The sequence below is a fragment of the Gigantopelta aegis genome, chromosome 10, assembly GCF_016097555.1.
Source record: "Gigantopelta aegis isolate Gae_Host chromosome 10, Gae_host_genome, whole genome shotgun sequence".
NCBI lineage: Eukaryota > Metazoa > Mollusca > Gastropoda > Neomphalida > Peltospiridae > Gigantopelta > Gigantopelta aegis.
Genome location: NC_054708.1, coordinates 18,083,052 through 18,110,304, shown reverse-complemented (window position 1 = coordinate 18,110,304; position 27,253 = coordinate 18,083,052). Strand labels below are relative to the sequence as shown.

General features: G+C 40.1%; 1 protein-coding gene across 2 annotated transcripts in view; it reads right to left on the bottom strand.

Annotated features, from left to right (window-relative positions):
- Nucleotides 1-1,708: 1,708 nt before the first annotated feature.
- The window catches only part of LOC121384205 (sideroflexin-1-like), a 33,595-nt gene continuing 8,050 nt past the window's right edge, over nt 1,709-27,253 (bottom strand). For both annotated transcript variants that reach the window (XM_041514481.1, XM_041514480.1), the window contains exons 2-11: nt 24,918-25,114; nt 23,787-23,957; nt 21,225-21,323; nt 19,289-19,364; nt 18,040-18,125; nt 15,575-15,702; nt 14,362-14,411; nt 9,635-9,684; nt 9,077-9,124; nt 1,709-2,105 (exon numbers count right to left, since the gene is read on the bottom strand). In XM_041514481.1, coding sequence (XP_041370415.1) covers nt 2,009-2,105; nt 9,077-9,124; nt 9,635-9,684; nt 14,362-14,411; nt 15,575-15,702; nt 18,040-18,125; nt 19,289-19,364; nt 21,225-21,323; nt 23,787-23,957; nt 24,918-25,084 — 972 coding nt within the window. In that variant the 5' untranslated portion in view covers nt 25,085-25,114 and the 3' untranslated portion in view covers nt 1,709-2,008. The remainder of the gene's footprint in view (nt 2,106-9,076; nt 9,125-9,634; nt 9,685-14,361; nt 14,412-15,574; nt 15,703-18,039; nt 18,126-19,288; nt 19,365-21,224; nt 21,324-23,786; nt 23,958-24,917; nt 25,115-27,253) is intronic.

Below are 27,253 nucleotides of genomic sequence, written 5' to 3'. Positions count from 1 at the left end.
AAATTCACACAATTTAACCCAAAATCGCAAGATTTAAGAAAAACATTATTACAATAAGTTATATGAATATTTTATAATGTCATATATACTTCTTAACCTTAGATCTTGGCATTAAAAAAAAATTAAAAATAAAAAAATATTTGTTTTTTGTTTGTTTTGTTTTTAAAGTTTAAATATTATTATGATTTAATACATATTTAAAAAAAATTAAATATTTTATCCAAAAATGTTAAGAACATGAACAAGAAATAAAAAAATTAATTAGTACATTTACGGTATTACACTTACAGCCTTACAGGTTGCGTTACATTATCATTTGTGGTTAGTGTACCTAAGTACCAAAGACAAATTTATATAAATCTTATAAATTAATATTCAGTTTTTACTATAATGAGGAACGGTGGCGTGGTACTTATTTAAAATCATTATAATGATGCAATAAACATTGTATTTTCATTAATCATAAGTAAAACCTCATTACGGACATCGTGTGAAATATATCGGAATTATACCCATTTCCGTGAGTAACTTTATGTCAATGTCAAACACAACATTTTTTAATTGTACAAAAATAATGTCTTGAAGTGTACCCTTATAACCAACATTTTACCGCACAAACATACAAAATTAACTGACACAAGTATGTTTATACAGCTAATTGGTCTTTTCGTTGTCTTGCTGTGACATGTGATTTTAACATGCATCGTGTGTATATCGCTGTCAACTCGGGAGTCTGGCAGTTCAAATTTGTCATATTTGCATTATGTAATCCAGTGGGAAGACATTTTACTATTCAGAGGTGTTATTAGAACTAAATTGGATAGTTTTTTTTTTTTTTATATGGCAACACTGAATGTCAATACACAGCCTGTTGAATTAGCGGCAACACGCTTCGTAGCCATTACGATGACAACAAACATTATAATAACACGTCATTTTATAAACTCCATGTGCTTTTTTAACAATATAAATAGGCTATCCCACAATTCTCACTTTGGCAAAGGTTAAACAGTCGGGACAATTCGGCCTGTTACATTCTCGGAAACCGAAAGTAGTCGACATTTTCCGAATGAGAAAAAAAGGCAGAGTTACTTCCCTTCTGTTATTTTGACAAAAGAGGATCGATTTTTTTTTATGCTTACAAAAATGTCATTTAAAAGGAGAAACTGTCTCCCGCACAGGTGAAAGGAGATTTGATCAAATACCGGGAGACTCCCGCGGAATCCGGGAGGGTTGACAGGTCTGGGTGGGACGTAGCCCAGTGGTAAAGCACTCGCCTGATGCACGGTCGGTCTAGGGTCAATCCCCGCTGGTGGTCCCATTGGGCTATTTCTCGTTCCAGCCAGTGCACCACAACTGGTTTATCAAAGGCCATGGTATGTGCTACCCTGTCTTTTAACAGCATATAAAAGATCCTTTGCTACTAATAAAAATGTAGCGTGTTTACTCTTTAAGACTATATGTCAAAATTACTGAATGTTTGACATCCAATAGCCGATGATTAATAAATAAATGTGCTCTAGTGGTGTCGTTGATTTTTTTTATCCATCATATACTGATAGAAAGAAATAAAGGATCACACAGATAGCAACAAGAAATAATGACTGCATCAAAAATCAATTCATATTGTCCGAAGTTGACTGGGAACATATAGGCAGCACATTCAACACTACAGACATTCAACCCCACATTACAACTTGGTATGAAATACAGACATTACTATGCTAGTTGTGAATTAAATTTAGTCTACAATTTGATGTGTTCCCTTATTTCTTTCCATCGGTATATGTAATAAGCAAACAATGGTTGGATATAATCTTTTCTAAGGACTTTAGCAAATTTTTTAAAATTGAGGGCATGGTCATTACTACAATTTTCTTGGTCATTATGGCCACATAGATGAAAGACCACAGGCTGAAAACACCCCCAATACTCTAAACTCTTCATCTGTGTAAATTCAAGCATGTCAGTCATCCAGTCACCAACTGGTTTATGGTGGTGGACTCGTTTACAAACCCTTGTTGAAGTACACTCTGTCAGGAACACAAGGTAGTGACTTCAACTTCTCTTTTAATTCAGGCTCCAAATGTTCAACACTTAACGAGCTGTAAGTGAAAAGAAAATAGTCTGATTCATTGCTGTTGTTAAGAGTGTTATTATATATATATATATATATATATATATATATATATATATATATATATATATATTGTTTTTGTTTTGTTTTTTTGTTTTTTTAAGAGTGTTATTAGTATGGTGTACATGTATACCAGGGCTCAAAACTTGCCAAAACATATGGTGGCCCCAAAAATAATGGATGTTGGCAAATTATGGTAAGCGAACCACAAACCACGAGCAAGATTTTTAATGTGTAATAAACAGATGCAATAAAATTATTAATAGTGGCTCATATGTTACAGATCTAAAGTAGATCACTCAAATAATAGTAATATTTGGACGACTAATGCCATTATTTTTTAATATTCAAGTCACCCAAACAGGACATTGGTCGCACTTGGTTTTTAAACACTATCGGCATATTTTTGACTATTAGAGCCATTTTTGATAACTGAAATCACACTTTACTTAGATTTTATAGTTTAGATTATCAATTTCTGTACATTCGAAGTGTTTTTGGTCATCCTGGTGTTTTTAATATCACGAAATGCATTTCTCATATTTTTAAAAACACACATGCTACTGAGAATTAAGTTATGGAGTCGAGTTTTAGTCTATTTTTAGAGGGTATTTCACCATTTCAAAGTCACTGACTCACGTTTCACTCTATTGTAACATTATCCAAATGTGTTACAGGTTTGTAGATTAACTAAACTCAGTGTTAATTTTCACGGGTTGAAACTAGGGTCTGTCCCTTTAAAACAAAAATAAAATGATGAATTGCCTTTTTAAATCTTTCTTTCGTGATTACAAGTAGTTTGGCCTCTTTAATATTTAAATAACCCATTGGTTTGAAATTACTTCTATCTCATGGTCCATTCCTGACGTGGTGAGGTAGCCTGCATGTCTCAATGACTCAGAGAGCTATGCCAGCTGGAGCATCAGCTCCTGGTAGAGTCACCCAAGCTGGACTGGTCAAAGGGTAGAGACTAGACTAATATGGACCGGACAGACAGAGGACGTGAGTCAAGAATGACAACTGTCTAGGAGAAGCAAATTCCAAAATCAAAACTGGGCTGGAGAGGCTCAGAATCCTAGTAAGGAAACTCTCCTAGGAGAAGGTAAACTCCAAACTCAAACCAAATCCACTGATGTTAGAGTACAGAAGCTACAGGCATCGAAATCAGCATTGTGTCTGGTAACCCATTTACAGGTTACCACAAACTATAGCCTGGTAACTACATGAAAGTTAGAATTGAATTTCTGTTACTACTACTTTTAAGGTTGATATTTTGAAATTGTATCGGTGCGCGCGAACATCAGTACGAGAGAAAAGAAATCCAGAAGTACATTTATCTAGTGGGCGCTGCTTAAACATAGATTGCCGAGATTGCATGCAATTGCACAAGTGTGCACAAGCACCTGTGCAATTTCATATAAGAAAACGAAACACGGAAGGAAATTCATCTAGTGGACGCTGCTTAAATGCGGAATGACTATAATTGCTTGCAATTGCACAAGTGCACGTGAACATAGATGCAATTCTTTACCAGAAAATGAAACGTGGAAGTCCGGAATGCATTGCCTGGTTTACGATCGGAAACACAACTACCGTTACGTTGAAATTTTCATCGAGAACGAAACACCGTTCTCAATTTTTCTTACATGTGGTAACCTCCCGGTAACCTGAATGACCGTTCTCAACTTATTTCGATACCTGAAGCTATGCATAAGCATTAGCGTAGAAACCGAAAGGAAATATCTGTACATGCACCAAGCTCTATGATCATGAAACAGATGGATATATCGAAGTGCTGTCGTCCCCATGGACCAAAGCCAGGTGGGTACAGTGATGGGCCTCTAGCCTCAAAAGGGGCCCACTCAAGCAACTGGAGGCTCTGTCATGAAACACTGGCCGAATGGAGCAACACTGGCCGCATGGAGCAACACTGGCCGAATGGAGCAACACTGGCCGAATGGAGCAACACTGGCCGAATGGAGCAACACTGGCCGAATGGAGCAACACTGGCCGAATGGAGCAACACTGGCCGCATGGAGCAACACTGGCCGAATGGAGCAACACTGGAGCAACACTTGCCGAATGGAGCAACACTGGCCGAATGGACAAACACCGGCCGAATGGAGCAACACTGGCCGAACGGAGCAACACTGGCCGAACGGAGCAACACTGGCCGAACGGAGCAACACTGGCCGAACGGAGCAACACTGGCCGAATGGAGCAACACTGGAGCCACACTGGCCGAATGGAGCCACACTGGCCGAATGGAGCAACACTGGCCGAATGGAGCAACACTGGAGCAACACTGGCCGAATGGAGCAACACTGGAGCAACACTGGCCGAATGGAGCAACACTGGCCGAATGGAGCAACACTGGAGCACCACTGGCTGAATGGAGCACCACTGGCCGAATGGAGCAACACTGGCCCGAACGGAGCAACACTGGCCGAACGGAGCAACACTGGCCGAATGGAGCAACACTGGAGCAACACTGGCCGAACAGAGCAACACTGGCCGAACGGAGCAACACTGGCCGAACGGAGCAACACTGGCCGAATGGAGCAACACTGGCCGAATGGAGCAACACTGGCCGAATGGAGCAACACTGGAGCAACACTGGCCGAATGGAGCAACACTGGCCGAATGGAGCAACACTGGAGCAACACTGGCTGAATGGAGCAACACTGGCCGAATGGAGCAACACTGGCCGAACGGAGCAACACTGGCCGAATGGAGCAACACTGGCCGAATGGAGCAACACTGGAGCAACACTGGCCGAATGGAGCAACACTGGCCGAATGGAGCAACACTGGAGCAACACTGGCCGAATGGAGCAACACTGGCCGAATGGAGCAACACTGGCCCGAACGGAGCAACACTGGCCAAACGGAGCAACACTGGCCTAACGGAGCAACACTGGAGCAACACTGGCCGAATGGAGCAACACTGGCCGAACGGAGCAACACTGGCCGAACGGAGCAACACTGGCCGAACGGAGCAACACTGGCCGAACGGAGCAACACTGGCCGAACGGAGCAACACTGGCCGAACGGAGCAACACTGGCCGAACGGAGCAACACTGGAGAAACACTGGCCGAATGGAGCAACACTGGCCGAACGGAGCAACACTGGCCGAATGGAGCAACACTGGCCGAATGGAGCAACACTGGAGCAACACTGGCCGAATGGAGCAACACTGGCCGAATGGAGCAACACTGGAGCAACACTGGCCGAATGGAGCAACACTGGCCGAATGGAGCAACACTGGCCGAATGGAGCAACACTGGAGCAACACTGGCCGAACGGAGCAACACTGGCCCGAACGGAGCAACACTGGCCGAACGGAGCAACACTGGCCGAATGGAGCAACACTGGAGCAACACTGGCCGAATGGAGCAACACTGGCCGAATGGAGCAACACTGGCCAAATGGAGCAACACTGGAGCAACACTGGCCGAATGGAGCAACACTGGCCGAACGGAGCAACACTGGCCGAACGGAGCAACACTGGCCCGAACGGAGCAACACTGGCCGAACGGAGCAACACTGGAGCAACACTGGCCGAATGGAGCAACACTGGCCGAATGGAGCAACACTGGCCCGAACGGAGCAACACTGGCCAAACGGAGCAACACTGGCCTAACGGAGCAACACTGGAGCAACACTGGCCGAATGGAGCAACACTGGCCGAACGGAGCAACACTGGCCGAACGGAGCAACACTGGCCGAACGGAGCAACACTGGCCGAACGGAGCAACACTAGCAGAACGGAGCAACACTGGCCGAACGGAGCAACACTGGAGAAACACTGGCCGAATGGAGCAACACTGGCCGAACGGAGCAACACTGGCCGAATGGAGCAACACTGGCCGAATGGAGCAACACTGGAGCAACACTGGCCGAATGGAGCAACACTGGCCGAATGGAGCAACACTGGAGCAACACTGGCCGAATGGAGCAACACTGGCCGAATGGAGCAACACTGGCCGAATGGAGCAACACTGGAGCAACACTGGCCGAATGGAGCAACACTGGCCGAACGGAGCAACACTGGCCGAAAGGAGCAACACTGGCCGAACGGAGCAACACTGGCCGAATGGAGCAACACTGGCCGAATGGAGCAACACTGGCCGAATGGAGCAACACTGGCCAAATGGAGCAACACTGGAGCAACACTGGCCGAATGGAGCAACACTGGCCGAACGGAGCAACACTGGCCCGAACGGAGCAACACTGGCCGAACGGAGCAACACTGGCCGAACGGAGCAACACTGGAGCAACACTGGCCGAATGGAGCAACACTGGAGCAACACTGGCCGAATGGAGCAACACTGGCCGAACGGAGCAACACTGGCCGAACGGAGCAACACTGGCCGAATGGAGCAACACTGGAGCAACACTGGCCGAATGGAGCAACACTGGCCGAATGGAGCAACACTGGCCCGAACGGAGCAACACTGGCCAAACGGAGCAACACTGGCCTAACGGAGCAACACTGGAGCAACACTGGCCGAATGGAGCAACACTGGCCGAACGGAGCAACACTGGCCGAACGGAGCAACACTGGCCGAACGGAGCAACACTGGCCGAACGGAGCAACACTAGCAGAACGGAGCAACACTGGCCGAACGGAGCAACACTGGAGAAACACTGGCCGAATGGAGCAACACTGGCCGAACGGAGCAACACTGGCCGAATGGAGCAACACTGGCCGAATGGAGCAACACTGGAGCAACACTGGCCGAATGGAGCAACACTGGCCGAATGGAGCAACACTGGAGCAACACTGGCCGAATGGAGCAACACTGGCCGAATGGAGCAACACTGGCCGAATGGAGCAACACTGGAGCAACACTGGCCGAATGGAGCAACACTGGCCGAACGGAGCAACACTGGCCCGAACGGAGCAACACTGGCCGAACGGAGCAACACTGGCCGAATGGAGCAACACTGGAGCAACACTGGCCGAATGGAGCAACACTGGCCGAATGGAGCAACACTGGCCTGAACGGAGCAACACTGGCCGAATGGAGCAACACTGGCCGAACGGAGCAACACTGGAGCAACACTGGCCGAATGGAGCAACACTGGCCGAACGGAGCAACACTGGCCGAACGGAGCAACACTGGCCGAACGGAGCAACACTGGCCGAACGGAGCAACACTGGCCGAACGGAGCAACACTGGAGCAACACTGGCCGAATGGAGCAACACTGGCCGAACGGAGCAACACTGGCCGAATGGAGCAACACTGGCCGAATGGAGCAACACTGGAGCAACACTGGCCGAATGGAGCAACACTGGCCGAATGGAGCAACACTGGAGCAACACTGGCCGAATGGAGCAACACTGGCCGAATGGAGCAACACTGGCCGAATGGAGCAACACTGGCCGAACGGAGCAACACTGGCCGAACGGAGCAACACTGGCCGAACGGAGCAACACTGGCCGAACGGAGCAACACTGGAGCAACACTGGCCGAATGGAGCAACACTGGAGCAACACTGGCCGAATGGAGCAACACTGGCCGAACGGAGCAACACTGGCCGAATGGAGCAACACTGGAGCAACACTGGCCGAATGGAGCAACACTGGCCGAATGGAGCAACACTGGCCAAATGGAGCAACACTGGAGCAACACTGGCCGAATGGAGCAACACTGGCCGAACGGAGCAACACTGGGAGCAACACTGGAACACTGGAGGAGCAACACTGGCCGAACGAACGGCCGAGCAACACTGGCCGAACGGAGCAACACTGGCCGAACGGAGCAACACTGGCCGAACGGAGCAACACTGGAGCAACACTGGCCGAATGGAGCAACACTGGAGCAACACTGGCCGAATGGAGCAACACTGGCCGAATGGAGCAACACTGGCCGAACGGAGCAACACTGGCCGAACGGAGCAACACTGGCCGAATGGAGCAACACTGGAGCAACACTGGAGCAACACTGGCCGAATGGAGCAACACTGGCCGAATGGAGCAACACTGGCCAAATGGAGCAACACTGGAGCAACACTGGCCGAATGGAGCAACACTGGCCGAATGGAGCAACACTGGCCGAACGGAGCAACACTGGCCCGAACGGAGCAACACTGGCCGAACGGAGCAACACTGGCCGAACGGAGCAACACTGGAGCAACACTGGCCGAATGGAGCAACACTGGAGCAACACTGGCCGAATGGAGCAACACTGGCCGAATGGAGCAATACTGGCCGAATGGAGCAACACTGGAGCAACACTGGCCGAATGGAGCAACACTGGCCGAATGGAGCAACACTGGAGCAACACTGGCCGAATGGAGCAACACTGGCCGAATGGAGCAACACTGGCCGAACGGAGCAACACTGGCCGAACGGAGCAACACTGGCCGAACGGAGCAACACTGCCGAACGGAGCAACACTGCCGAACGGAGCAACACTGGCCGAACGGAGCAACACTGGCCGAATGGAGCAACACTGGCTGTCAAGCTTTGAGGTTCAAAAGAAGACTTAACAGAGACAGCATTTTTTATCACCACAACTGGACTCCAAATCTAAAGCATGATCAACTATAGCTTGAACGCAGAAGAAGAAGAAAAAATGACTTGTTAATTTATTACTAATAACAACTGTGCATGGGGTATGCAGCCACTCACTTAACAGCAAAATGAGGTGATGCTTTGGCTCTAGGTAGAATAAGTTGACATTTTAAAAACTGATCTATGTTGATTTTTTGCATGTCAGTTACCAAGTGACTGTACTTATTAAAATCATGTGACCCTCTCAACATTGTCATGGGGTTTTTTTTTATGCAGAATGAAATTATATCGAAATGCATGCAAAGGTCAATGGTGGAGTGTAACCATAAAGTATGAATTACAAATTAATGCTTTCTGTTACTTGAATTTAAGTGTTCAGAATTTTTTGGGTAATATGGAAATCATTAATACTTACCTTTTTTGTGGAAACAATGCACAGCATAATGGTGTGGCGAATACTAAGCTGAAAGACAAATTATACAAATAAAACATTTTTATTTTAAAGTAACAAGCATCAATATATTAGTCACCCGTACAGAAAAAGTACTGTTAGGACTTCTTGACAATTTATTTTATGTTTATAAGTTCATAAATATTTAATAAATAAGACATTTTAATTTAAATTGGTTCGTAACAATTATATGAAAAATATTAGACCAGTTTTCAATCTGTTTCTGGAGATAAGATTGAAAACAAACTGGCCGTTCCTAAAAAAGAAAAAGAAAAGAGAAATAATAATTTTGGTAAATACATAAATTGTTAATGAATTATATTTTCACCACTATCCAAGATTATAACTGTACATAGGGTCATATTTTTGTAAAAATATTGTTTTCAAAAATGCAGTTTTAAAACGTTTTACTGTAAATTATTGCGACAGTTTTACAATTAAACGTACCAACACACACACACACACACACAAAACATGTTTTACTGAGTTGCCAACAAACTGATTTATGTAGTGTATACTTACATAGCCCCTATTAACATTACTTGTATAGGAGCATTCATCCAAGGCCTTTTCTGTGAAAATAAAATTTGAAATCACAGCATGAAAAAAAACCTGCTGAGAAGATATTGAAGTACACAGCACATGCATCCACATACACACACATACTACACATTTTATAAATGCAGGCACAGATTCAAGGGCAATGACAGATCTCCATGTGAAAAAAATTACATTTGGTAATTCTGACACACAATTTTAGAGAGAAAATCCGATACATTTTTCTATTAGTAGCATGGGATCTTTTATATGCTCCATCCCACAGACAGGATAGCACATACCACAGCCTTTGGTATACTAGTTGCGGTGCACTGGCTAGAACGAGAAATAGCCCCATGGACCCACAGACAGGGATCGATCCTAAACTGACTGTACACCAAGTGAGCACTTTACCACTGGGTTACGTCCCGCCCTGAGTGGAATGATTATGTGGTCCTGGCGAGTGGATGTTTGGTCTGGGCTAGTGGAAATTATCAACCGTATTACTCAAATTCATAAGCATCTGTGAGGGCTAGTGACTTTCTCAAACATTTGTCAAATACTGATGATTAGCTGTTCCCCTAACATAGAGGAGTCATTTAAGATATTATCATATTGACACCATATACATTTACACGATATGGGGAACTAAAAGCACTTTGTTTTGTTTAACGACACCACTAGAGCACATTGTTTAAATAATCATTGGCTATTGGATGTCAAACATTTGGTAATTCTGATTCGTAGTCAACAGAGGAAACCCACTACATTTTCCTAATGCAGCAAGGGATATTTTATATGCACTTTCCCACAGACAGGAAAGCACATACCACGGCCTTTAACCAGTTGTGGTGCACTAGTTGGAACGAGAAAAAACCCAATCAGTTGAATGGATTCACTGAGGTGGTTCGATCCTGCGACGCAAGTACCTCAGGCGAGTGTTCAACTGACTGAGCTAAATCCCAACTATGGGTAACTAAAAGTATGGTAGTCTCCTTTAACTAGTCTAAGGGGAGTAGCAAAATATTGAGTGATCATCAGGATGTGCAATCGTGAACATAAAATTCTAAAACATCCAGTGTTTAACACTTTTATTGGGGGAGATGTAGAATAGTTGGCTGTGTGTTGTTGGAGATGATTTCCATATACAGTCGACCTTCAATAACTCAAACTTCGATCTTTCAAAAACATCGATCTCTCGAAGTGAAACGGCGGCCGAACTGCTATACAAACTAGTAATAACAGACTTCGAACACTCAAACTTCGAACATTCGAAAATCTCTATCTCTCAAGGTAATATTTTGGTCCCACCATAAAAAATTAAGGGATATTGCACTTCCAAAACTCGAAGTTTGTGGAGTGACTGAGCCTTTTAACTGTACCGGTAATACTTTAAAGAAAAATGAATTGTCACCCAAGCCAAGCGTGAGTGCCCCGACTGGTCTCGGCTATCGATGATACACGCGATAATTACAGAATAATAGATCGCTGACTATGTGGAACGAAATGATCCTACATGCCTGCATTTGGTTGTCGGTGTTTGTACACGGCAGCGGGCCTCATTACACAAAGTACGGATAGTCTTGTAATCTTCAAAGAACTGTTGTAATAACAATTAACGCTGTTTGTTTGTTCTCTTAAACGAGTGAATCATGTCAAATTTGTTATTTGCTATTTAAGTGTGAATTCAAAATGATTCATTACTAGTCATTTAGTTATGTTAGAAACTGATACATCAGAGATTGAGCAATCTGGGGAAGGACCCAGCAACAGGGGGATAGCCAGATCGGTTAATGGTCACGCTTTCTTGTCATCCAAGCAATCTGGCGAAGGGTCCAGAAATGGGGGGATAGCCAGATTGAAGACAGAAAGAAAGGGTGTGAAGAGAAAATTAACAGTAAAAGACATCGAGACGAAGTACAAAGCGGTAATGGAGGTAGAGGCAGGTAAAAAGACAAAAAAACAAATTGCTATTGACTTTAGTATCCCCCAAAGTACACTTTCAACCTGGGTTAAAAACAAAATTTCTATTCAAGAGGGTTATTTAAAGTTTGGGCCAAAACATAAGAACATGAGATCAGGAATGTTTGAAGATGTAGAGGCTGCAACTTTGAAATGGCTTAAAAATGCCCTGTATTACTTACAAAAGCGGAAGAATTTGCAAAAATGTTTGACTGTGTAAATTTTAAGGCTTCAACTGGGTGGTTTGATAAATTTAAAGAAAGAAATGGGATAACATTTAAAAAGGTATGTGGGGAGGAAAAAGCTGTGGATACACATCAACAGAAATGTTAGAATGGCATGAGAGATTACAGCTAATTCTCAGGAAATATGATGCCGACGATATATACAACGCGGATATTTTTTCGCCTTCTGCTAGACAAAACCCTTGAATTTAAAGATGTAGAGAGTAAAGAACGGCTTACTGTCCTAGTTACTGCCAACATGTCAGGCAACGACAAACTGCCATTGCTTATCATAGGGAAGTCAGTAAAACCACGTTGTTTTAAAAATATCAAAACACTACCAACTGAATACCTAGCTAACAAAAAGGCCTGGATGACTTGAGATATTTTCACTAACTGGGTAAAAAAAATAGACAAACAAATGTCCTGCAAAAAGAGAAAAATCGCCCTTGTAGTGGATAACTGCCCTGCCCATCCCAAAATAGCGGGTCTAAAATCAGTTGAACTTGTCTTTTTGCCACCGAACACCACATCAAAAACACAACCTATGGACCAGGGAATAATCCAGAATTTAAAAGTCTTTTACAGAAAGAGGGTTATTCTCCGTTATATATCAGCTGTTGATGTAGAAACCGAGTTAAAACTAAATGTTTTAGATGCATTAAATCTCATGCAGCAAGCTTGGTGCAATGTGACGTCAACTACGATAAAGAACTGTTTCCGCCATGCTGGGTTTGACGTTAAAAACACAGAGTTGACACACAATGACGACAACGATGTTGACCCCGATGACGACATCCCCCTCTCTACACTGCTGCAACACGGACTGACACGCGACACCATGACTCACTACATCAATCTTGATAATGACATACCAATCTGCACGGAAATGACCGACGTCGATATAGTAGACGAAATTAAAAAAACAACATTTTAAATGATTTTTGTAATTTACAATAATTTTGCTATTTATATTGTGTATTTTTTATTTGGTAAACAAACGTACTTAGTGCTAATCGACATCCAGTATTTTAATTTATTAATAAATACAATAAAAGTACATAGAGATGTACGTCAAATTGATCGGATTTATCTCGTTTCTGTTAATATTTACTTAGTTTTATCATATACACAGAAGGAATGTGCTAACATCTGTGTGTTGGGGACAGGGATGGAGCAGCAAACCTGTCTTCCGATATCAACAAAATGATAATACTACAATGCAGTTTCACTTTGGGGTCTGCTGTACGAATTTCGAAAACTCGAACTCCCTGAAACTCGAACTATTTCGTTGTCCCCTTCAACTTCGAGTTAACGAAGTTCGACTGTATAGATATATAAATATATATACTACTGGAAAGAAATAAAGAAACACATGGTATTGTAGATGAAACCGGCCTCGGTGGCGTCGTGGTTAAGCCATCAGTCAACAGGCTGGTAGGTACTGGGTTCGGATCCCAGTCGAGGCATGGGATCTTTAATCCAGATACCGACTCCAAACCCTGAGTGAGTGCTCCGCAAGGCTCAATGGGTAGGTGTAAACCACTTGCACCGACCAGTGATCCATAACTGGTTCAACAAAGGCCATGGTTTGTGCTATCCTGTCTGTGAGAAGTGCAAATAAAAGATCCCTTGCAGCTAATCGGAAAGAGTAGCCCATGAAGTGGCGACAGCGGGTTTCCTCTCAAAATCTGTGTGGTCCTTAACCATATGTCTGACGCCATATAACCGTAAATAAAATGTGTTGAGTGCATTGTTAAATAAAACATTTCTTTCTTTTTGTAGACGAAATTTAATTCACTACTAACGTAGTAATGTCTATTACATACAGAGTTGTAATGAGTGACTGAATGTCAGTAGTGCTGAACGGACTGCCATTAACACGGTCTATTTCTGACAACAAGGGTTGAAGGTTTTACTTGCTGATAGTATTTGTGTGATTTCTTATTTCTTTCCATCAGTATATATATATAAATATTAGGATGTTGGAATACTGTAGAAGCTCTTTTCAAAAATGTATTCCCTCCCCTAGAATAATTCTGCATTAAGCCCTAATATGTCCTTGACATTGACAACATGAATGTCAATGATATCAAATTCAATATAAACAAACCTTTCCAAAATGTTTACAACGCTGTCAAGTCTATATATTATGTTTTGGAGGTAGGATAAGGTTAGGAACATATAAAAGTAAAATAATTATCAGAATTAGATTACGTATCACCTTTAAATTGGCAATCAAATTATTTAAAATAATATTCTGATAATATATAAGATAAAAAAACATTTTCAAAAATATATACAATGTAACTATAATGCAAAAGAACAAATGAATGAATGAATATTTAACGACACCCCAGGTCAAAAATACACATCGGCTATTGTGTGTCAGAAAAGGTAAGTATAATGCAAAAGAATGAATGAATGAATATTTAACGACACCCCAGCACAGAAACACACATCAGCTATTGGGTGTCAGAAAAGCTAAGTATAATGCAAAAGAAGATTATTAGTTAGCACACTAACCTGCAGGAATGGCTTCTTATTGAGATAGTTCATGATAAATGGAGGAATCACTGAAAGGAAGACAAACGGAAATGTAAGTATTGTGCAGTTGTACAGCATAGTTTTAACACAAACATTTAAAGGCACTGACCGTAGTTATTAGGAAATGAAAATATTTTCGGTTATTGCTAATTTTATTTTAATGGATAAATTATACATTGTCTTCAAGTTATTGTTTAAATAATCAATTTTGACAAATTCAATGTGTTTTTAATCATCCTAATATCTGTTGTAGCTCCAAATAGATATTATCGGAAATGGAAAAGATGTATTCCTTGGGACGAGGGTCTGTGACTTTAAAATCATTAGAAGTTAAAAAAAAATAATAATGACCAAAATAAAAGTTTGGTAAACAAATTTCTAAAATAATCATTTGCTAATTAAAAGAATATCAAGTGTTTAAAATAGTTTCATGAGGCCAACAATACCCACCAATAACAACAACACATGTATATATATCTATTATATAATATTACATTATTATAATTATTACCCCAGCAATCACTCATTACAAGGAAAATATTTTCCATATCTTCTCAGTGAGAAATATTCTGTATTCAAATATGGTGTAAGTGTACAATACTATTGAACGATTTGACTCTTACAGACCAATAATTTTGTCGGTACTAAATATGACGCCATCATGATTTGGCAAACACACAAAATGATGCCATGTAGTTTTAAAAGTTTGTGTTTACGGCTCTGTTTTCAGTATTAAATTTATAGCAAAATTTTATTTTAGTGCAATTCATTACAGATTGGTTTTCAGTAGAATAAAGATAACTCTTTTTTTTAATTATCTGTGCACATGATTAAAATACAAAGTTATAGCAATGCTCAGAACAGTGTGTAAAGTGGTTTACGTTGTTTTTATACATGTCTGTGCACGTTTCGAAAATACAGCCTTTTAGAGAAAAAATTGCTGGGGTAATAAATAGAATAACAACCTCAGTACCAGTTATTATCAAATTTATGTCCCTCATGAAATAATATTTATTTGTCACTCACTAAAGATCATGAAAACTGAAAATTATTTCACTTGGGACATAAATTTGATAATAACTGGTAACTTGTTTATTATCCTCCATATAATTCAGTTTAATCTGTCATTCTATTTTAACACATAGCAACTTATACAAATTTTATAAATGTATTCTAGAACCATTTCACTTACACATGCCAGGTGTTGCCATGATGATTCGGGAAATGACCACTTGTGTGATGGCGGATACAGCGGCCCGTTTGGACACACCGAGCTCATTGTTGTTCTTGTCAAATACCGGAATGCCATTCAGAAGTTCTCTGCCAACAAAACAATGCACCTGTGTTCGAAATACTCAATAGTAAAACAATGTACCTGTGTTCGAAATACTTGACAGTAAAACAATGTACCTGTGTTCAAAATACTTGATAGTGAAACAATGTACCTGTGTTTGAAATACTTGACAGTGAAACAATGTACCCATGTTCAAAATACTTGACAGTGAAACAATGTACCTGTGTTCGAAATACTTGACAGTACAACAATGTGCCTGTGTTCAAAATACTTGACAGTGAAACAATGTACCTGTGTTTGAAATCCTTGACAGTGAAACAATATACCTGTGTTCGAAATACTTGACAGTAAAACAATGTACCTGTGTTTGAAATACTTGACAGTGAAACAATGTACCTGTGTTTGAAATACTTGACAGTGAAACAATGTTCCTGTGTTCGAAATACTGACAGTAAAACAGTTTACTCATATCTGTTGATGTATTTTTAAAAACTTATTTCGAGAGGGGATAGCACTACTCAGTTATTCGTGGGGGTTTTGTTGTTTTTGTGGGTTTTTTTTACTGGCCTCGGTGGTGACATGGTTAGGCCATCAGACATAAGGCTGGTAGGTACTGGGTTCGCAGCCTTGTACTGGCTCCCACCCAGAGCAAGTTTTATCGACTCAGTGGGTATGTGTAAGACCACTACACTACACCCGCTTCTCTTTCACTAACAACCCGCTGTCCTGGACAGACAGCCTAGATAGCTGAGGTGTGTGCCCAGGACAGCGTGGTTGAACCTTAATTGGATATAAGCACTAAAATAAGTTGAAATGAAAAAATATAAAGCCTTTTGTTTTCTTTAAAAAAAAAATTAATTTCTTGAATTGCCACATTTACAGATCACACTATATATCCATGTGGCATGGCTATACAGCGGATTAATAATTACATGGAGTTATTATAATAATAATAATGCATGTGCAAACACAGACATATGCATACATACACAGTATATACACATTATGTGACATATATCAAAAATTATATATTGACATAATATACACACTAATGATGTTCTGCACTTGTGAAGAACAAAAAATGAAGAATTAGGACAGAGTTGACAGAAAAGGGGGAGAGAGAGGAAAGATAAAGAGGAGGAAAGAATAGTTTCTATCCAAATGATGCAAGTTTTAAAGGTGTAAGATACATATACTAGTACTTGTGTTATTTGACGAAGTACAATGGGTCTGAACCAAAAACAAAGGAGAAATAATTAATACCTTTACAGTGGTGGATCCAGAAAAAACATTTAGGGGGGCCCCAATGACATAAGGCAAAATGCCAAGGGAACTTTGGGGGAGGTTTGGAGGGGGATCGTAATAAAATGAAAATTGATATATAATAAAATATATAACTGTCGCAAATTTAGGGGGGCTCAGGCCCCTGGGCCCCCTCCAGATCCGCCTCTGCTTTAAGATACTAAAGTGGTAAATTTAATAAAATACTAAAGTCCAAAAAATATAACACAGATATCTAAATTCATGGTAGTACCTGTTCTGATCTCAAAGCAGTTTTCAAAATTTACCCACAACTGACTTGTGTGATAACAAGTGAAGAATAAATGTGCAAACGATTCCACTTCATTGGAACAAAAAGTGCATTCACAGATTATCTGATTATTTGATTTATTCAGGTTAAGTATTTGTGTTTAATATTATACAGTGTATATGTTTGAACTGAAACTGCTGCATTTTAGTGTCGATGGTGTTTTTCGTATAAGTTCAAAACATCGTGATAACATGGTTTTGGTGATTGTTGAATTTTGATTTTGGGACCATTTGGAAGAAATGTTTTCTAAAAATTACAAATTATTTAATTTTATTCTGAGCAAGGTGGGTATTTAAAAAGCTTATTCATCCTCTCAATCCCAATATTGTCACAAAACGGATTCATTAAAATCAATCATCCAATAAGGGCATCAATGAACAATCCTAAATCTGTATCATTTCAACATTTCTTATACAGAAATAATAGTTTTCAAAAATTCATTTAAAGATTATTGTGACAAAAATTTCCCCATAAGGCCAAAGAAAATAAATTTCTGGTCTCTGGTCAGCTCACGCATCGATTTTGACTCTCGCGTGTCATCATTTTTTTTGTTTTAATTTCCCACGATATGACATTGCTTTTTGCCAGGCTGTTCTTACTAGATATCAAATATACCCACCTTTTCTGTGCAATCCATGCTTTAAAAACAGAAGAAAAAAGGCCATATTAATTCTAGAACTTTGGTCTGACCAGAGACCAACTTTTTTTTTCTTCTTTTTTTTTGGCGTCGGGGGGGGGCCTAAAACTCATTATTTTGTAATGAGCTACGTACCTGCTCCTCATAAATGGGATGTTGATACAGTTAGCGGCAGCTACTGCAGCAAAAGGAACAAACCGGCCTATTAGTGGAGGTGCTTTCTGAAATAACAAGGATAAATGAAGGCGTCATTGTTAACCCTCTACATTCTTAGTTTCTTCGCTGTGCTATCCATATAAAATAGACAGATTTAAAATGTAATTAAACAAGGTCAGCTAAAACCAACCTAAAACTACAAATCCCTGACATTGGTATGTCTGTGATCTGGGACAATAATCTTTTTTAAACCCCCCCCCAAAAACCACCTTAAAACTACAAAACCAAATACAGTGAAATCCCTCCATACTGGACACCCTTGGGACCAATAAAAATGCCCGGTATAAGAGGGATCCTGTTTAGAGAGGTTAAGTTCTGTATTGGTTTTTAAAAAAGGACTTTGTAAAAACTTCCAGTTTTGAGGGAATTCCGGTTTACAGAGGGTCCGGTCTTGAGAGGTTTCACTATAGATAGAAATTTAGTAAATATTTAAAAACATGCAAGTCATGTTTATACATTGCATCATTTTTCAGAGCCACCTGTAAAATATGCTGCTTCACCAACACTGTCCATAGTGTTTTCCCTAGCTTGCTTTAGCATGGTGCGCCATCTTGCCGTAATTAGGGTCATGCTACACTGAGATTAAACAAGCCTTTTTCAATAATTGTTTTTATAAAACTAAAATGGTCTTTATAAAACAAGCAGAAATTTATTAATAACATGCCAGTTATATATTTGCCATTCATTTATTAATTAAAGCACATTTCTTTTTATTTCAATTAATTTTTTGTCTTTAATGAAAAAAAAGTTCCCTGAAAATAGTGAAAATGCCCCAATAGCTTGGTTTTAGCATGGTGCGGCACCATGCCTCAATAGTCTAGTGCCATCTTGCCTTAATCAGCACCATGCTGCCCTGAGATTAAAGAAGCCTTTTTCAGTAATTAATTCTAAAATTGCCTTTATAAAACACCCAAAAAGGTATTATTAATTAATAAAATATGCCTTTTATATCTTTTGCCATTCATTTATTAAAGCAAGCACATAAATTACATTAATGTTTATTTCAATTAATGTTTGTGTATTTTTAATTAAAAACAAGTGCCCCGAAAATGGTGAAAATGCCCTAAAAGTGTTTGGTCTACCATGCCGTGCCTAATTTCTAGGAAAATCACTACAGTGTTTAGTCTACCGTGCCTTGACAAATGTCTAGGGAATACTGTCCAGTTACCTTAACCATGTTGTTGAGAGCCAGTGCTGTAGTAACGGCACTACCTGTAGCAAGTACATAGGAAATACCTAAATCCCTGAAAGAAGAAAAATACATCATGGCATTCAGTCTCCTTAACGTCTTCAGGGCACAATATTTCACACGAATTGTTGTTCAGTTCGTGTGTCAGTTACACAGCTTTAAATTCACACAGACTGCCAATCGGTTATATGGTAAACAGTTATATTGCAATTTAAAAAAAAAAAAAATTCTGGTTTATCATAACATTATTATTCGATATTCAAATATAGTTTGTGATACTAAATAATCAGTTAACTAGGTGGAAATCACCTCAACTGAGTTCCAGTTACCTAAGACTTTGAAATATTGTCTCCTGGTCTCACAACATATACTGTCCCAGAACCACACCTGGCTTGTCCTGGGCACAAAGGGTAAAAATATGTGCCCTAAAATCTCGAAAATTAATAAATAAATTTTCAGAATGTTTAGAAAGATTATAGAAAGAGAACTGCTATTTAAAATTTGTCAAAGTACAATTCAGTGTCCAATTTCAAAAGATTTCAACCCCATAACCAACTAGTAGGATTACTTATGATCTGGTTTATTTTTATTATGTATCCTCAAATTATTTTCTGACAGAAAGCCTTCTGTTCCCTTTTGTCCCTTATCATATTGTCTCACAGTCCTGACAATCCCGTAACAAGGAAATATTTTTATTTAACGACACACTCAACACATTGCATTTACGGTTATATGGCGTCGGACATATGGTTAAGGACCACACAGATTCAGAATAAGAGAGGAAACCCACTGTCGCCACTTCATGGGCTACTCTTTTCGATTAGCAGCAAGGGATCTTTCATATGTACCATCCCATAGACAGCCTTTGATGTACCAGTCGTGGTGCACTGGCTGGAACGAGTAATGTCCCTTAACATAGACGTCTCTCTACCTATTATATTTTAGTATATAGCAGGGCTCACCCTGTCCATTGCCATATTAGCCAACTGCCAATTTTTATACAAAGTGGCTACAATATTTAGTCTTTGGCTAATAGTAATATCGTTTACAATTTGTTTTACAATTTTCAAAGAAATACTCCACATATCTGAAAACTGGCTAACCCACAATTTATTCCAGTGTGAACCCTGATGTAGTGCTTAACATTGACTTATTCAGGGCTTCTAGATTATGGTAGCCCCACTCCTGTGGCTAGTGATATTCCATTACCCATCTTCATAAATCAAGGCTAATGTTCGTTCCTCGTATTCAGCCTTGATACATGTCGTCAAGAAATCGTGCCACAAAATTCTTAAATTTCATTGGATGCGATGAGATCTGATTGCAACGAATCGCAACGCTCCTTATAGATTCCCTTGTTATTGTAAACAAAGATGGCAGCGTCCGCGTCCGGCGGTTAATTTTTTATATTGCTTTCAAGATTGTTACATGTTACCGATGCTGTGATTGGTCAGCAATGTCATCGTGTAAGGGACATAATCGGTGTTACAAATTTTCTTCCAATAGAGGGCGCTAGTAGTGGATATCAGTAATCTTGACTACATGTATCAAGGCTGAATACGAGGAACGAATATTAGCCTTGATTTATGAAGATGTCCATTACCATGCCCAACGGCTAGTGAAAATAAAAGTTGTTAAATGCTGCATTCAAGTCTATTTTGTAAATATGAATATCCTGACCCCACCCTACCCTCCAAACATAGTGTTTTTAAGCTATATCTCCCTCTTTAGGTGATATTTATTACTATTAGTACACTTGTATTTACTTAAAGTAAAGTAGGGCTAGTGGATATTTAATCATAGCTAGTAAATGTTTTAAATTACTGATTAGTGGATTTTATAAAAATTCTACAAGCCCTGATTATTGGTGAAAGAACCAACATGATATAATAAAACTTCAAATGAATGTACATACTTCATGGGTACAGGTGAGTGTCCACTTCGGTTGGTGTAGTTCACTATAGCATTGAAAGACTGGTTAAACCACTGCCAGAACAAAACAGCTGGAGTCGTTCTGAAACAAAGTAATATGAAATCATTGACTATTTAATAGTCACCTGTAAACCCTGTCCTATCTTGTCATGTAAAATATTGTAAAATATACGGCCTGGGTGTAATCAAGTTCTATTCTGATCTGACGTCATATGCATGGTAATGAAGGAAGGAAGGAAATGTTTTATTTAATGAAACACTCAACACATTTTATTTAAGGTTATACAGCATCAGACATTAGGTTAAGGACCACACAGATATAGAGACAGGAAACCCACTGTCACCACTTCATGGGCTACTTTTTCGATTAGCAACAAAGGATATTTTATATGCACTATCCCACAGACAGGATAGTACATACCACAGCCTTTGTTGCACCAGTTGTGGCGCACTAATGAGGCCGGCGGGGATGGATCCTAAACCGACCGCGCATTAAGCGAGCATTTTACCAGTGGGTAATGTCCCGCCCCGCATGGTAATGAAACCAAACATGGAGACGTCACTTTTGGTCTCTAAACTATGACTCGTCAATTAAACAAAATAAACAGAAAATTATACAGACATACCCACAGATAGAACATGGTATTCCATGGTGTGTTTTAGATAGAAAGATACTACCGGGAGAGGGGGATAGCTAGATGGAGAGACAGAAAGATACTACTGGGAGATGGGGATAGCTAGATGGAGAGACAGAAAGTTACTACCGGGAGAGGGGGATAGCTAGATGGAGAGACAGAAAGATACTACAGGGAGAGGGGGATAGCTAGATGGAGAGACAGAAAGATACTACCGGGAGAGGGGGATAGCTAGATGGAGAGACAGAAAGATACTACTGGGAGAGGGGGATAGCTAGATGGAGAGACAGAAAGTTACTACCGGGAGAGGGGGATAGCTAGATGGAGAGACAGAAAGATACTACCGGGAGAGGGGGATAGCTAGATGGAGAGACAGAAAGATACTACCGGGAGAGGGGGATAGCTAGATGGAGATACAGAAAGATACTACCGGGAGAGGGGGATAGCTAGATGGAGAGACAGAAAGATACTACCGGGAGAGGGGGATAGCTAGATGGAGAGACAGAAAGATACTACCGGGAGAGGGGGATAGCTAGATGGAGAGACAGAAAGATACTACCGGGAGAGGGGGATAGCTAGATGGAGAGACAGAAAGATACTACTGGGAGAGAAAGTTACTACCGGGAGAGGGGGATAGCTAGATGGAGAGACAGAAAGATACTACCGGGAGAGGGGGATAGCTAGATGGAGAGACAGAAAGATACTACCTGGAGAGGGGGATAGCTAGATGGAGAGACAGAAAGATACTACCGGGAGAGGGGGATAGCTAGATGGAGAGACAGAAAGATACTACCAGGAGAGGGGGATAGCTAGATGGAGAGACAGAAAGATACTACCGGGAGAGGGGGATAGCTAGATGGAGATACAGAAAGATACTACCGGGAGAGGGGGATAGCTAGATGGAGAGACAGAAAGATACTACCGGGAGAGGGGGATAGCTAGATGGAGAGACAGAAAGATACTACCGGGAGAGGGGGATAGCTAGATGGAGAGACAGAAAGATACTACCGGGAGAGGGGGATAGCTAGATGGAGAGACAGAAAGATACTACAGGGAGATGGGGATAGCTAGATGGAGAGACAGAAAGATACTACCGGGAGAGGGGGATAGCTAGATGGAGAGACAGAAAGATACTACCTGGAGAGGGGGATAGCTAGATGGAGAGACAGAAAGTTACTACCGGGAGAGGGGGATAGCTAGATGGAGAGACAGAAAGATACTACCTGGGAGAGGGGGATAGCTAGATGGAGAGACAGAAAGATACTACCTGGAGAGGGGGATAGCTAGATGGAGAGACAGAAAGATACTACCTGGAGAGGGGGATAGCTAGATGGAGAGACAGAAAGATACTACCGGGAGAGGGGGATAGCTAGATGGAGAGACAGAAAGATACTACCGGGAGAGGGGGATAGCTAGATGGAGAGACAGAAAGATACTACAGGGAGATGGGGATAGCTAGATGGAGAGACAGAAAGATACTACCGGGAGAGGGGGATAGCTAGATGGAGAGACAGAAAGATACTACCAGGAGAGGGGGATAGCTAGATGGAGAGACAGAAAGATACTACCGGGAGAGGGGGATAGCTAGATGGAGAGACAGAAAGATACTACTGGGAGAGGGGGATAGCTAGATGGAGAGACAGAAAGATACTACCGGGAGAGGGGGATAGCTAGATGGAGAGACAGAAAGTTACTACCGGGAGAGGGGGATAGCTAGATGGAGAGACAGAAAGATACTACCGGGAGAGGGGGATAGCTAGATGGAGAGACAGAAAGATACTACCGGGAGGGAGGGAGGGAGGGAGGGAGGGAGGGAGAGAGAGAGAGAGGGAGATTGAAAAAGAGACAGAGATAGAGGGTCAGTACATTAATATATTTAAATCAATATGATGTGTACTTAATACACCCACTTGTAGAATGTCATCATACAGCCAGTAATGGTCATATTCATAGGGACTTGTGCTGACATTCGACCCAGAATGAACATTTTCTCCTTTGTGTCAGGATGAAAAGCCGAATCATACAGCTGTTTGGCACGCCAAATATCATCTTCACTTGCTCCGGGAATCTCCTCACCTTTCCTAAAATACCACATCAAGAACATAAGGATGAATGAACAAATATGTTACTCATTAAATTAAGGAACTATTTACACAATATTAAGAAAACCTCAGCAGTATATACCTAATGAATCGGAAAACCCCCACAACATCTCTCAAGATAGCAAGCAAAAACATAAGATATACCACATCTTAAATTAGGACCATGGTGCAATAGGTGGTGAGATTCAGTCTGCTGTCATATTATAACACACGCACACACATAAAACATACAGGACTTCTAGATTATACCAGCCCCACTCCCTGGCTAGTGTTATTCAGTGTTGGGCTAGTATATAACTACAATCACCATGCCCGACGGCTAGTAAAAAATAAAGTTGTCAAATGCTGCATTTATGTCTGTTTTGTAAATATGACTTTCCTGCGCCATCCACCTACCCAAATCAAAGGGTTTTAAGCTCTATCTTCCTCTCTGAGTAACATCCCTGTATTTGACTGTATTTATTAAAGTAGGGCTAGTGAATTTATAAGCATGGTTAGTACATTTTTTAAATCACTGATCCCATGGCTAGTGGATTTGTATAAAATTCTAGAATCCCTGGATATAATAATACATAAGATAGAATTACTATTACAACCAATTAATTAAAGGGACATACCTTAGTTTCAACATGTGAAAATTAATACTAAGTGAAATGGTTAAATACCCTCTAAAAATAGACTAAAACTAGACTCCACAACTGTTACTTGTCAGACGCATGTGTGTTTTTAAAAATATGAGAACTGGATTTTGTGATATTAAAAACACCAGGATGACCAAAACACTACGAATATACAGAAATTGATAATCTAAACCATAAATTCTAAGTAAAGTTTGATTTCAGTTATCACAAACGGCTATAATAGTCAAAAATATGCCTTAGTGTTTAAAAACTAGGGTAGGTCCCTTTAAAATAATGACATACAGAAAGGAAATAATACCTGTATCGCTCAACAATATCCTTTGCTTGATCCAATTTAGCCCCAGATACAAACAGATTCAATGGATTCGTTGTAATAAAAAAATGTTTTGCACGACCAGTGAAAGTGCTCTGGTCATACCGAGGCTCATCCAGGTTTATTCTTGATTGTGATGTTGCCATAGCCATTTTTTCAAAGAATACGAGTTAAATTCACAACTGAAACAGACAAAAAGAACATTACGTAAAACTAAATTATTCAAAACAAATCATTATAAATTATTGGTGCCACCATAAACATTTAATAAACTGGTTTAAAATAACTGATTTTTTTGGGTTAAAACTAAGATCGATGACAGACATTTTCGATACCATTATTTTGTAAAAAATGTTATGTCTTTCTTTTTTTTCATTCTAAGAAAAACAATTATGCTTAATATTATTAGTAGTAGTAATTTATAATAAAATAAAAATATGTTTTATTCCTCAAGATTGTTTTGTTTATATTTTATTTCTCACCCTTTAAAAATTAGTATTGCTATAAAGTGAACAGTAATTAAAATAAAAAAAGAGATTCAACATGTTTTGATTTCACTGGATGCTCTTTGAAATGAATTAAGTTTGCATTATAGGAATATTGTACTCTTGGTCGATGGGACGGTTGACGATAGTCACTCTTCATACCTTTGTTTTGGCTTCATACATAGAAAATATAACATGGCTTACTTTAATTTTTTAATAGTTGTATTTGATTAATGATAGTTTTTAAATTTTTATCTTTTTAAACTTAAACTTAAATTTAATATTTTGTTTATAATTATGAAAAAGGAAAACATACCTACACAAAAACAGCGTTGTCTACTTAATATGGAACTCAGAACTATTTTGACAGAGGTGAAGGTAAATAGGTTAATGTGGTACATTTTCGTTGAGTATGTTTCGGTTTGGGTACATTTTGACCAGCTCCCACAATATAACTGGTTTTAAATGTGAATGACATCAGTATTCGAATGATGTTAATTTGCATCTCCATGCAATTTATAACAATAAACTGGGTAAATGATACTTCCATTTTCAGAATGCTGGAAAACTTTCAATGCAAAGCGGTTACTGAAAAATGTTACAAGATTACTAAAAAATAAATATATAATGTACAAAATAATGTAATTTAAAACAAATTGTGCCATTTATAAAAAAAATAACCTCTTAATGTGAAATTACAATAAGATGTTACATTAACTGTGTACAAAGTCAAAGCGTAGGTGTAGCAATTAACTGTTATCAATAGCACGAGTACTCTGATGATAAGAGAGCCAGACGGACATTTGGATGTAGTTATCAACATACTCTTACCGTCAGAGACCAATCCATATAAATTCTGCACAATCGCTGCCCACCAAACAATAGTCAAAGATTCCCCCTCTAATACAACAATTCTATATTTGTCTTTAAATACCTTTGCAATGATAATTTTTGAACTCCCTAATATAAAAAAAATCTAATATTAATCACTAATACATACATTACTGGAAGAAAGCCGACAGCATCCCCTTTCAATAATGTTTCAGTTAAATAGTATTACATATTTGCTGACGGGTTTCTTCCTGTAGTGATCAATTTGGCTATTAGTGATAGCTCCACAGCAATTTTTTTTTTTTAATCTTGTACCGAGGGTTGTGTTTAACCCCTACCCAGCTGCATACATGCTTGTGATTAAAAACAGAGAGGTTACGTGCTTGTGATTAAAAAGAAGAGGTTACATGTTTGTGATTAAAAATGAGGTTATGTGCTTGTGATTAAAAAGGAGAGGTTATGTGCTTGTGATTAAAAAGGAGAGATTATGTGCTTGTGATTAAAAAGGAGAGGTTACGTGCTTGTGATTAAAAAGGAGGTTACATGCTTGATTAAAAAGAAGAGGTTACATGCTTGTGATTAAAAAGGAGAGGTTACATGCTTGTGATTAAAAAGGAGAGGTTACATGCTTGTGATTAAAAAGAAGAGGTTATGTGCTTGTGATTAAAAAGGAGAGGTTACATGCTTGATTAAAAAGAAGAGGTTACATGCTTGTGATTAAAAAGAAGAGGTTATGTGCTTGTGATTAAAAAGGAGAGGTTACATGCTTGATTAAAAAGAAGAGGTTACATGCTTGTGATTAAAAAGGAGAGGTTACATGCTTGTGATTAAAAAGGAGAGGTGGATGGGAAGGGGATTAAAAAGGAGGTTACGTGCTTGTGATTAAAAAGGAGAGGTTACATGCTTGCGATTAAAAAGAAGAGGTGGATGGGAAGGGGATTAAAAAGGAGAGGTGGATGGGAAGGGGATTAAAAAGGAGAATGGGAAGGGGATTAAAAAGGAGAG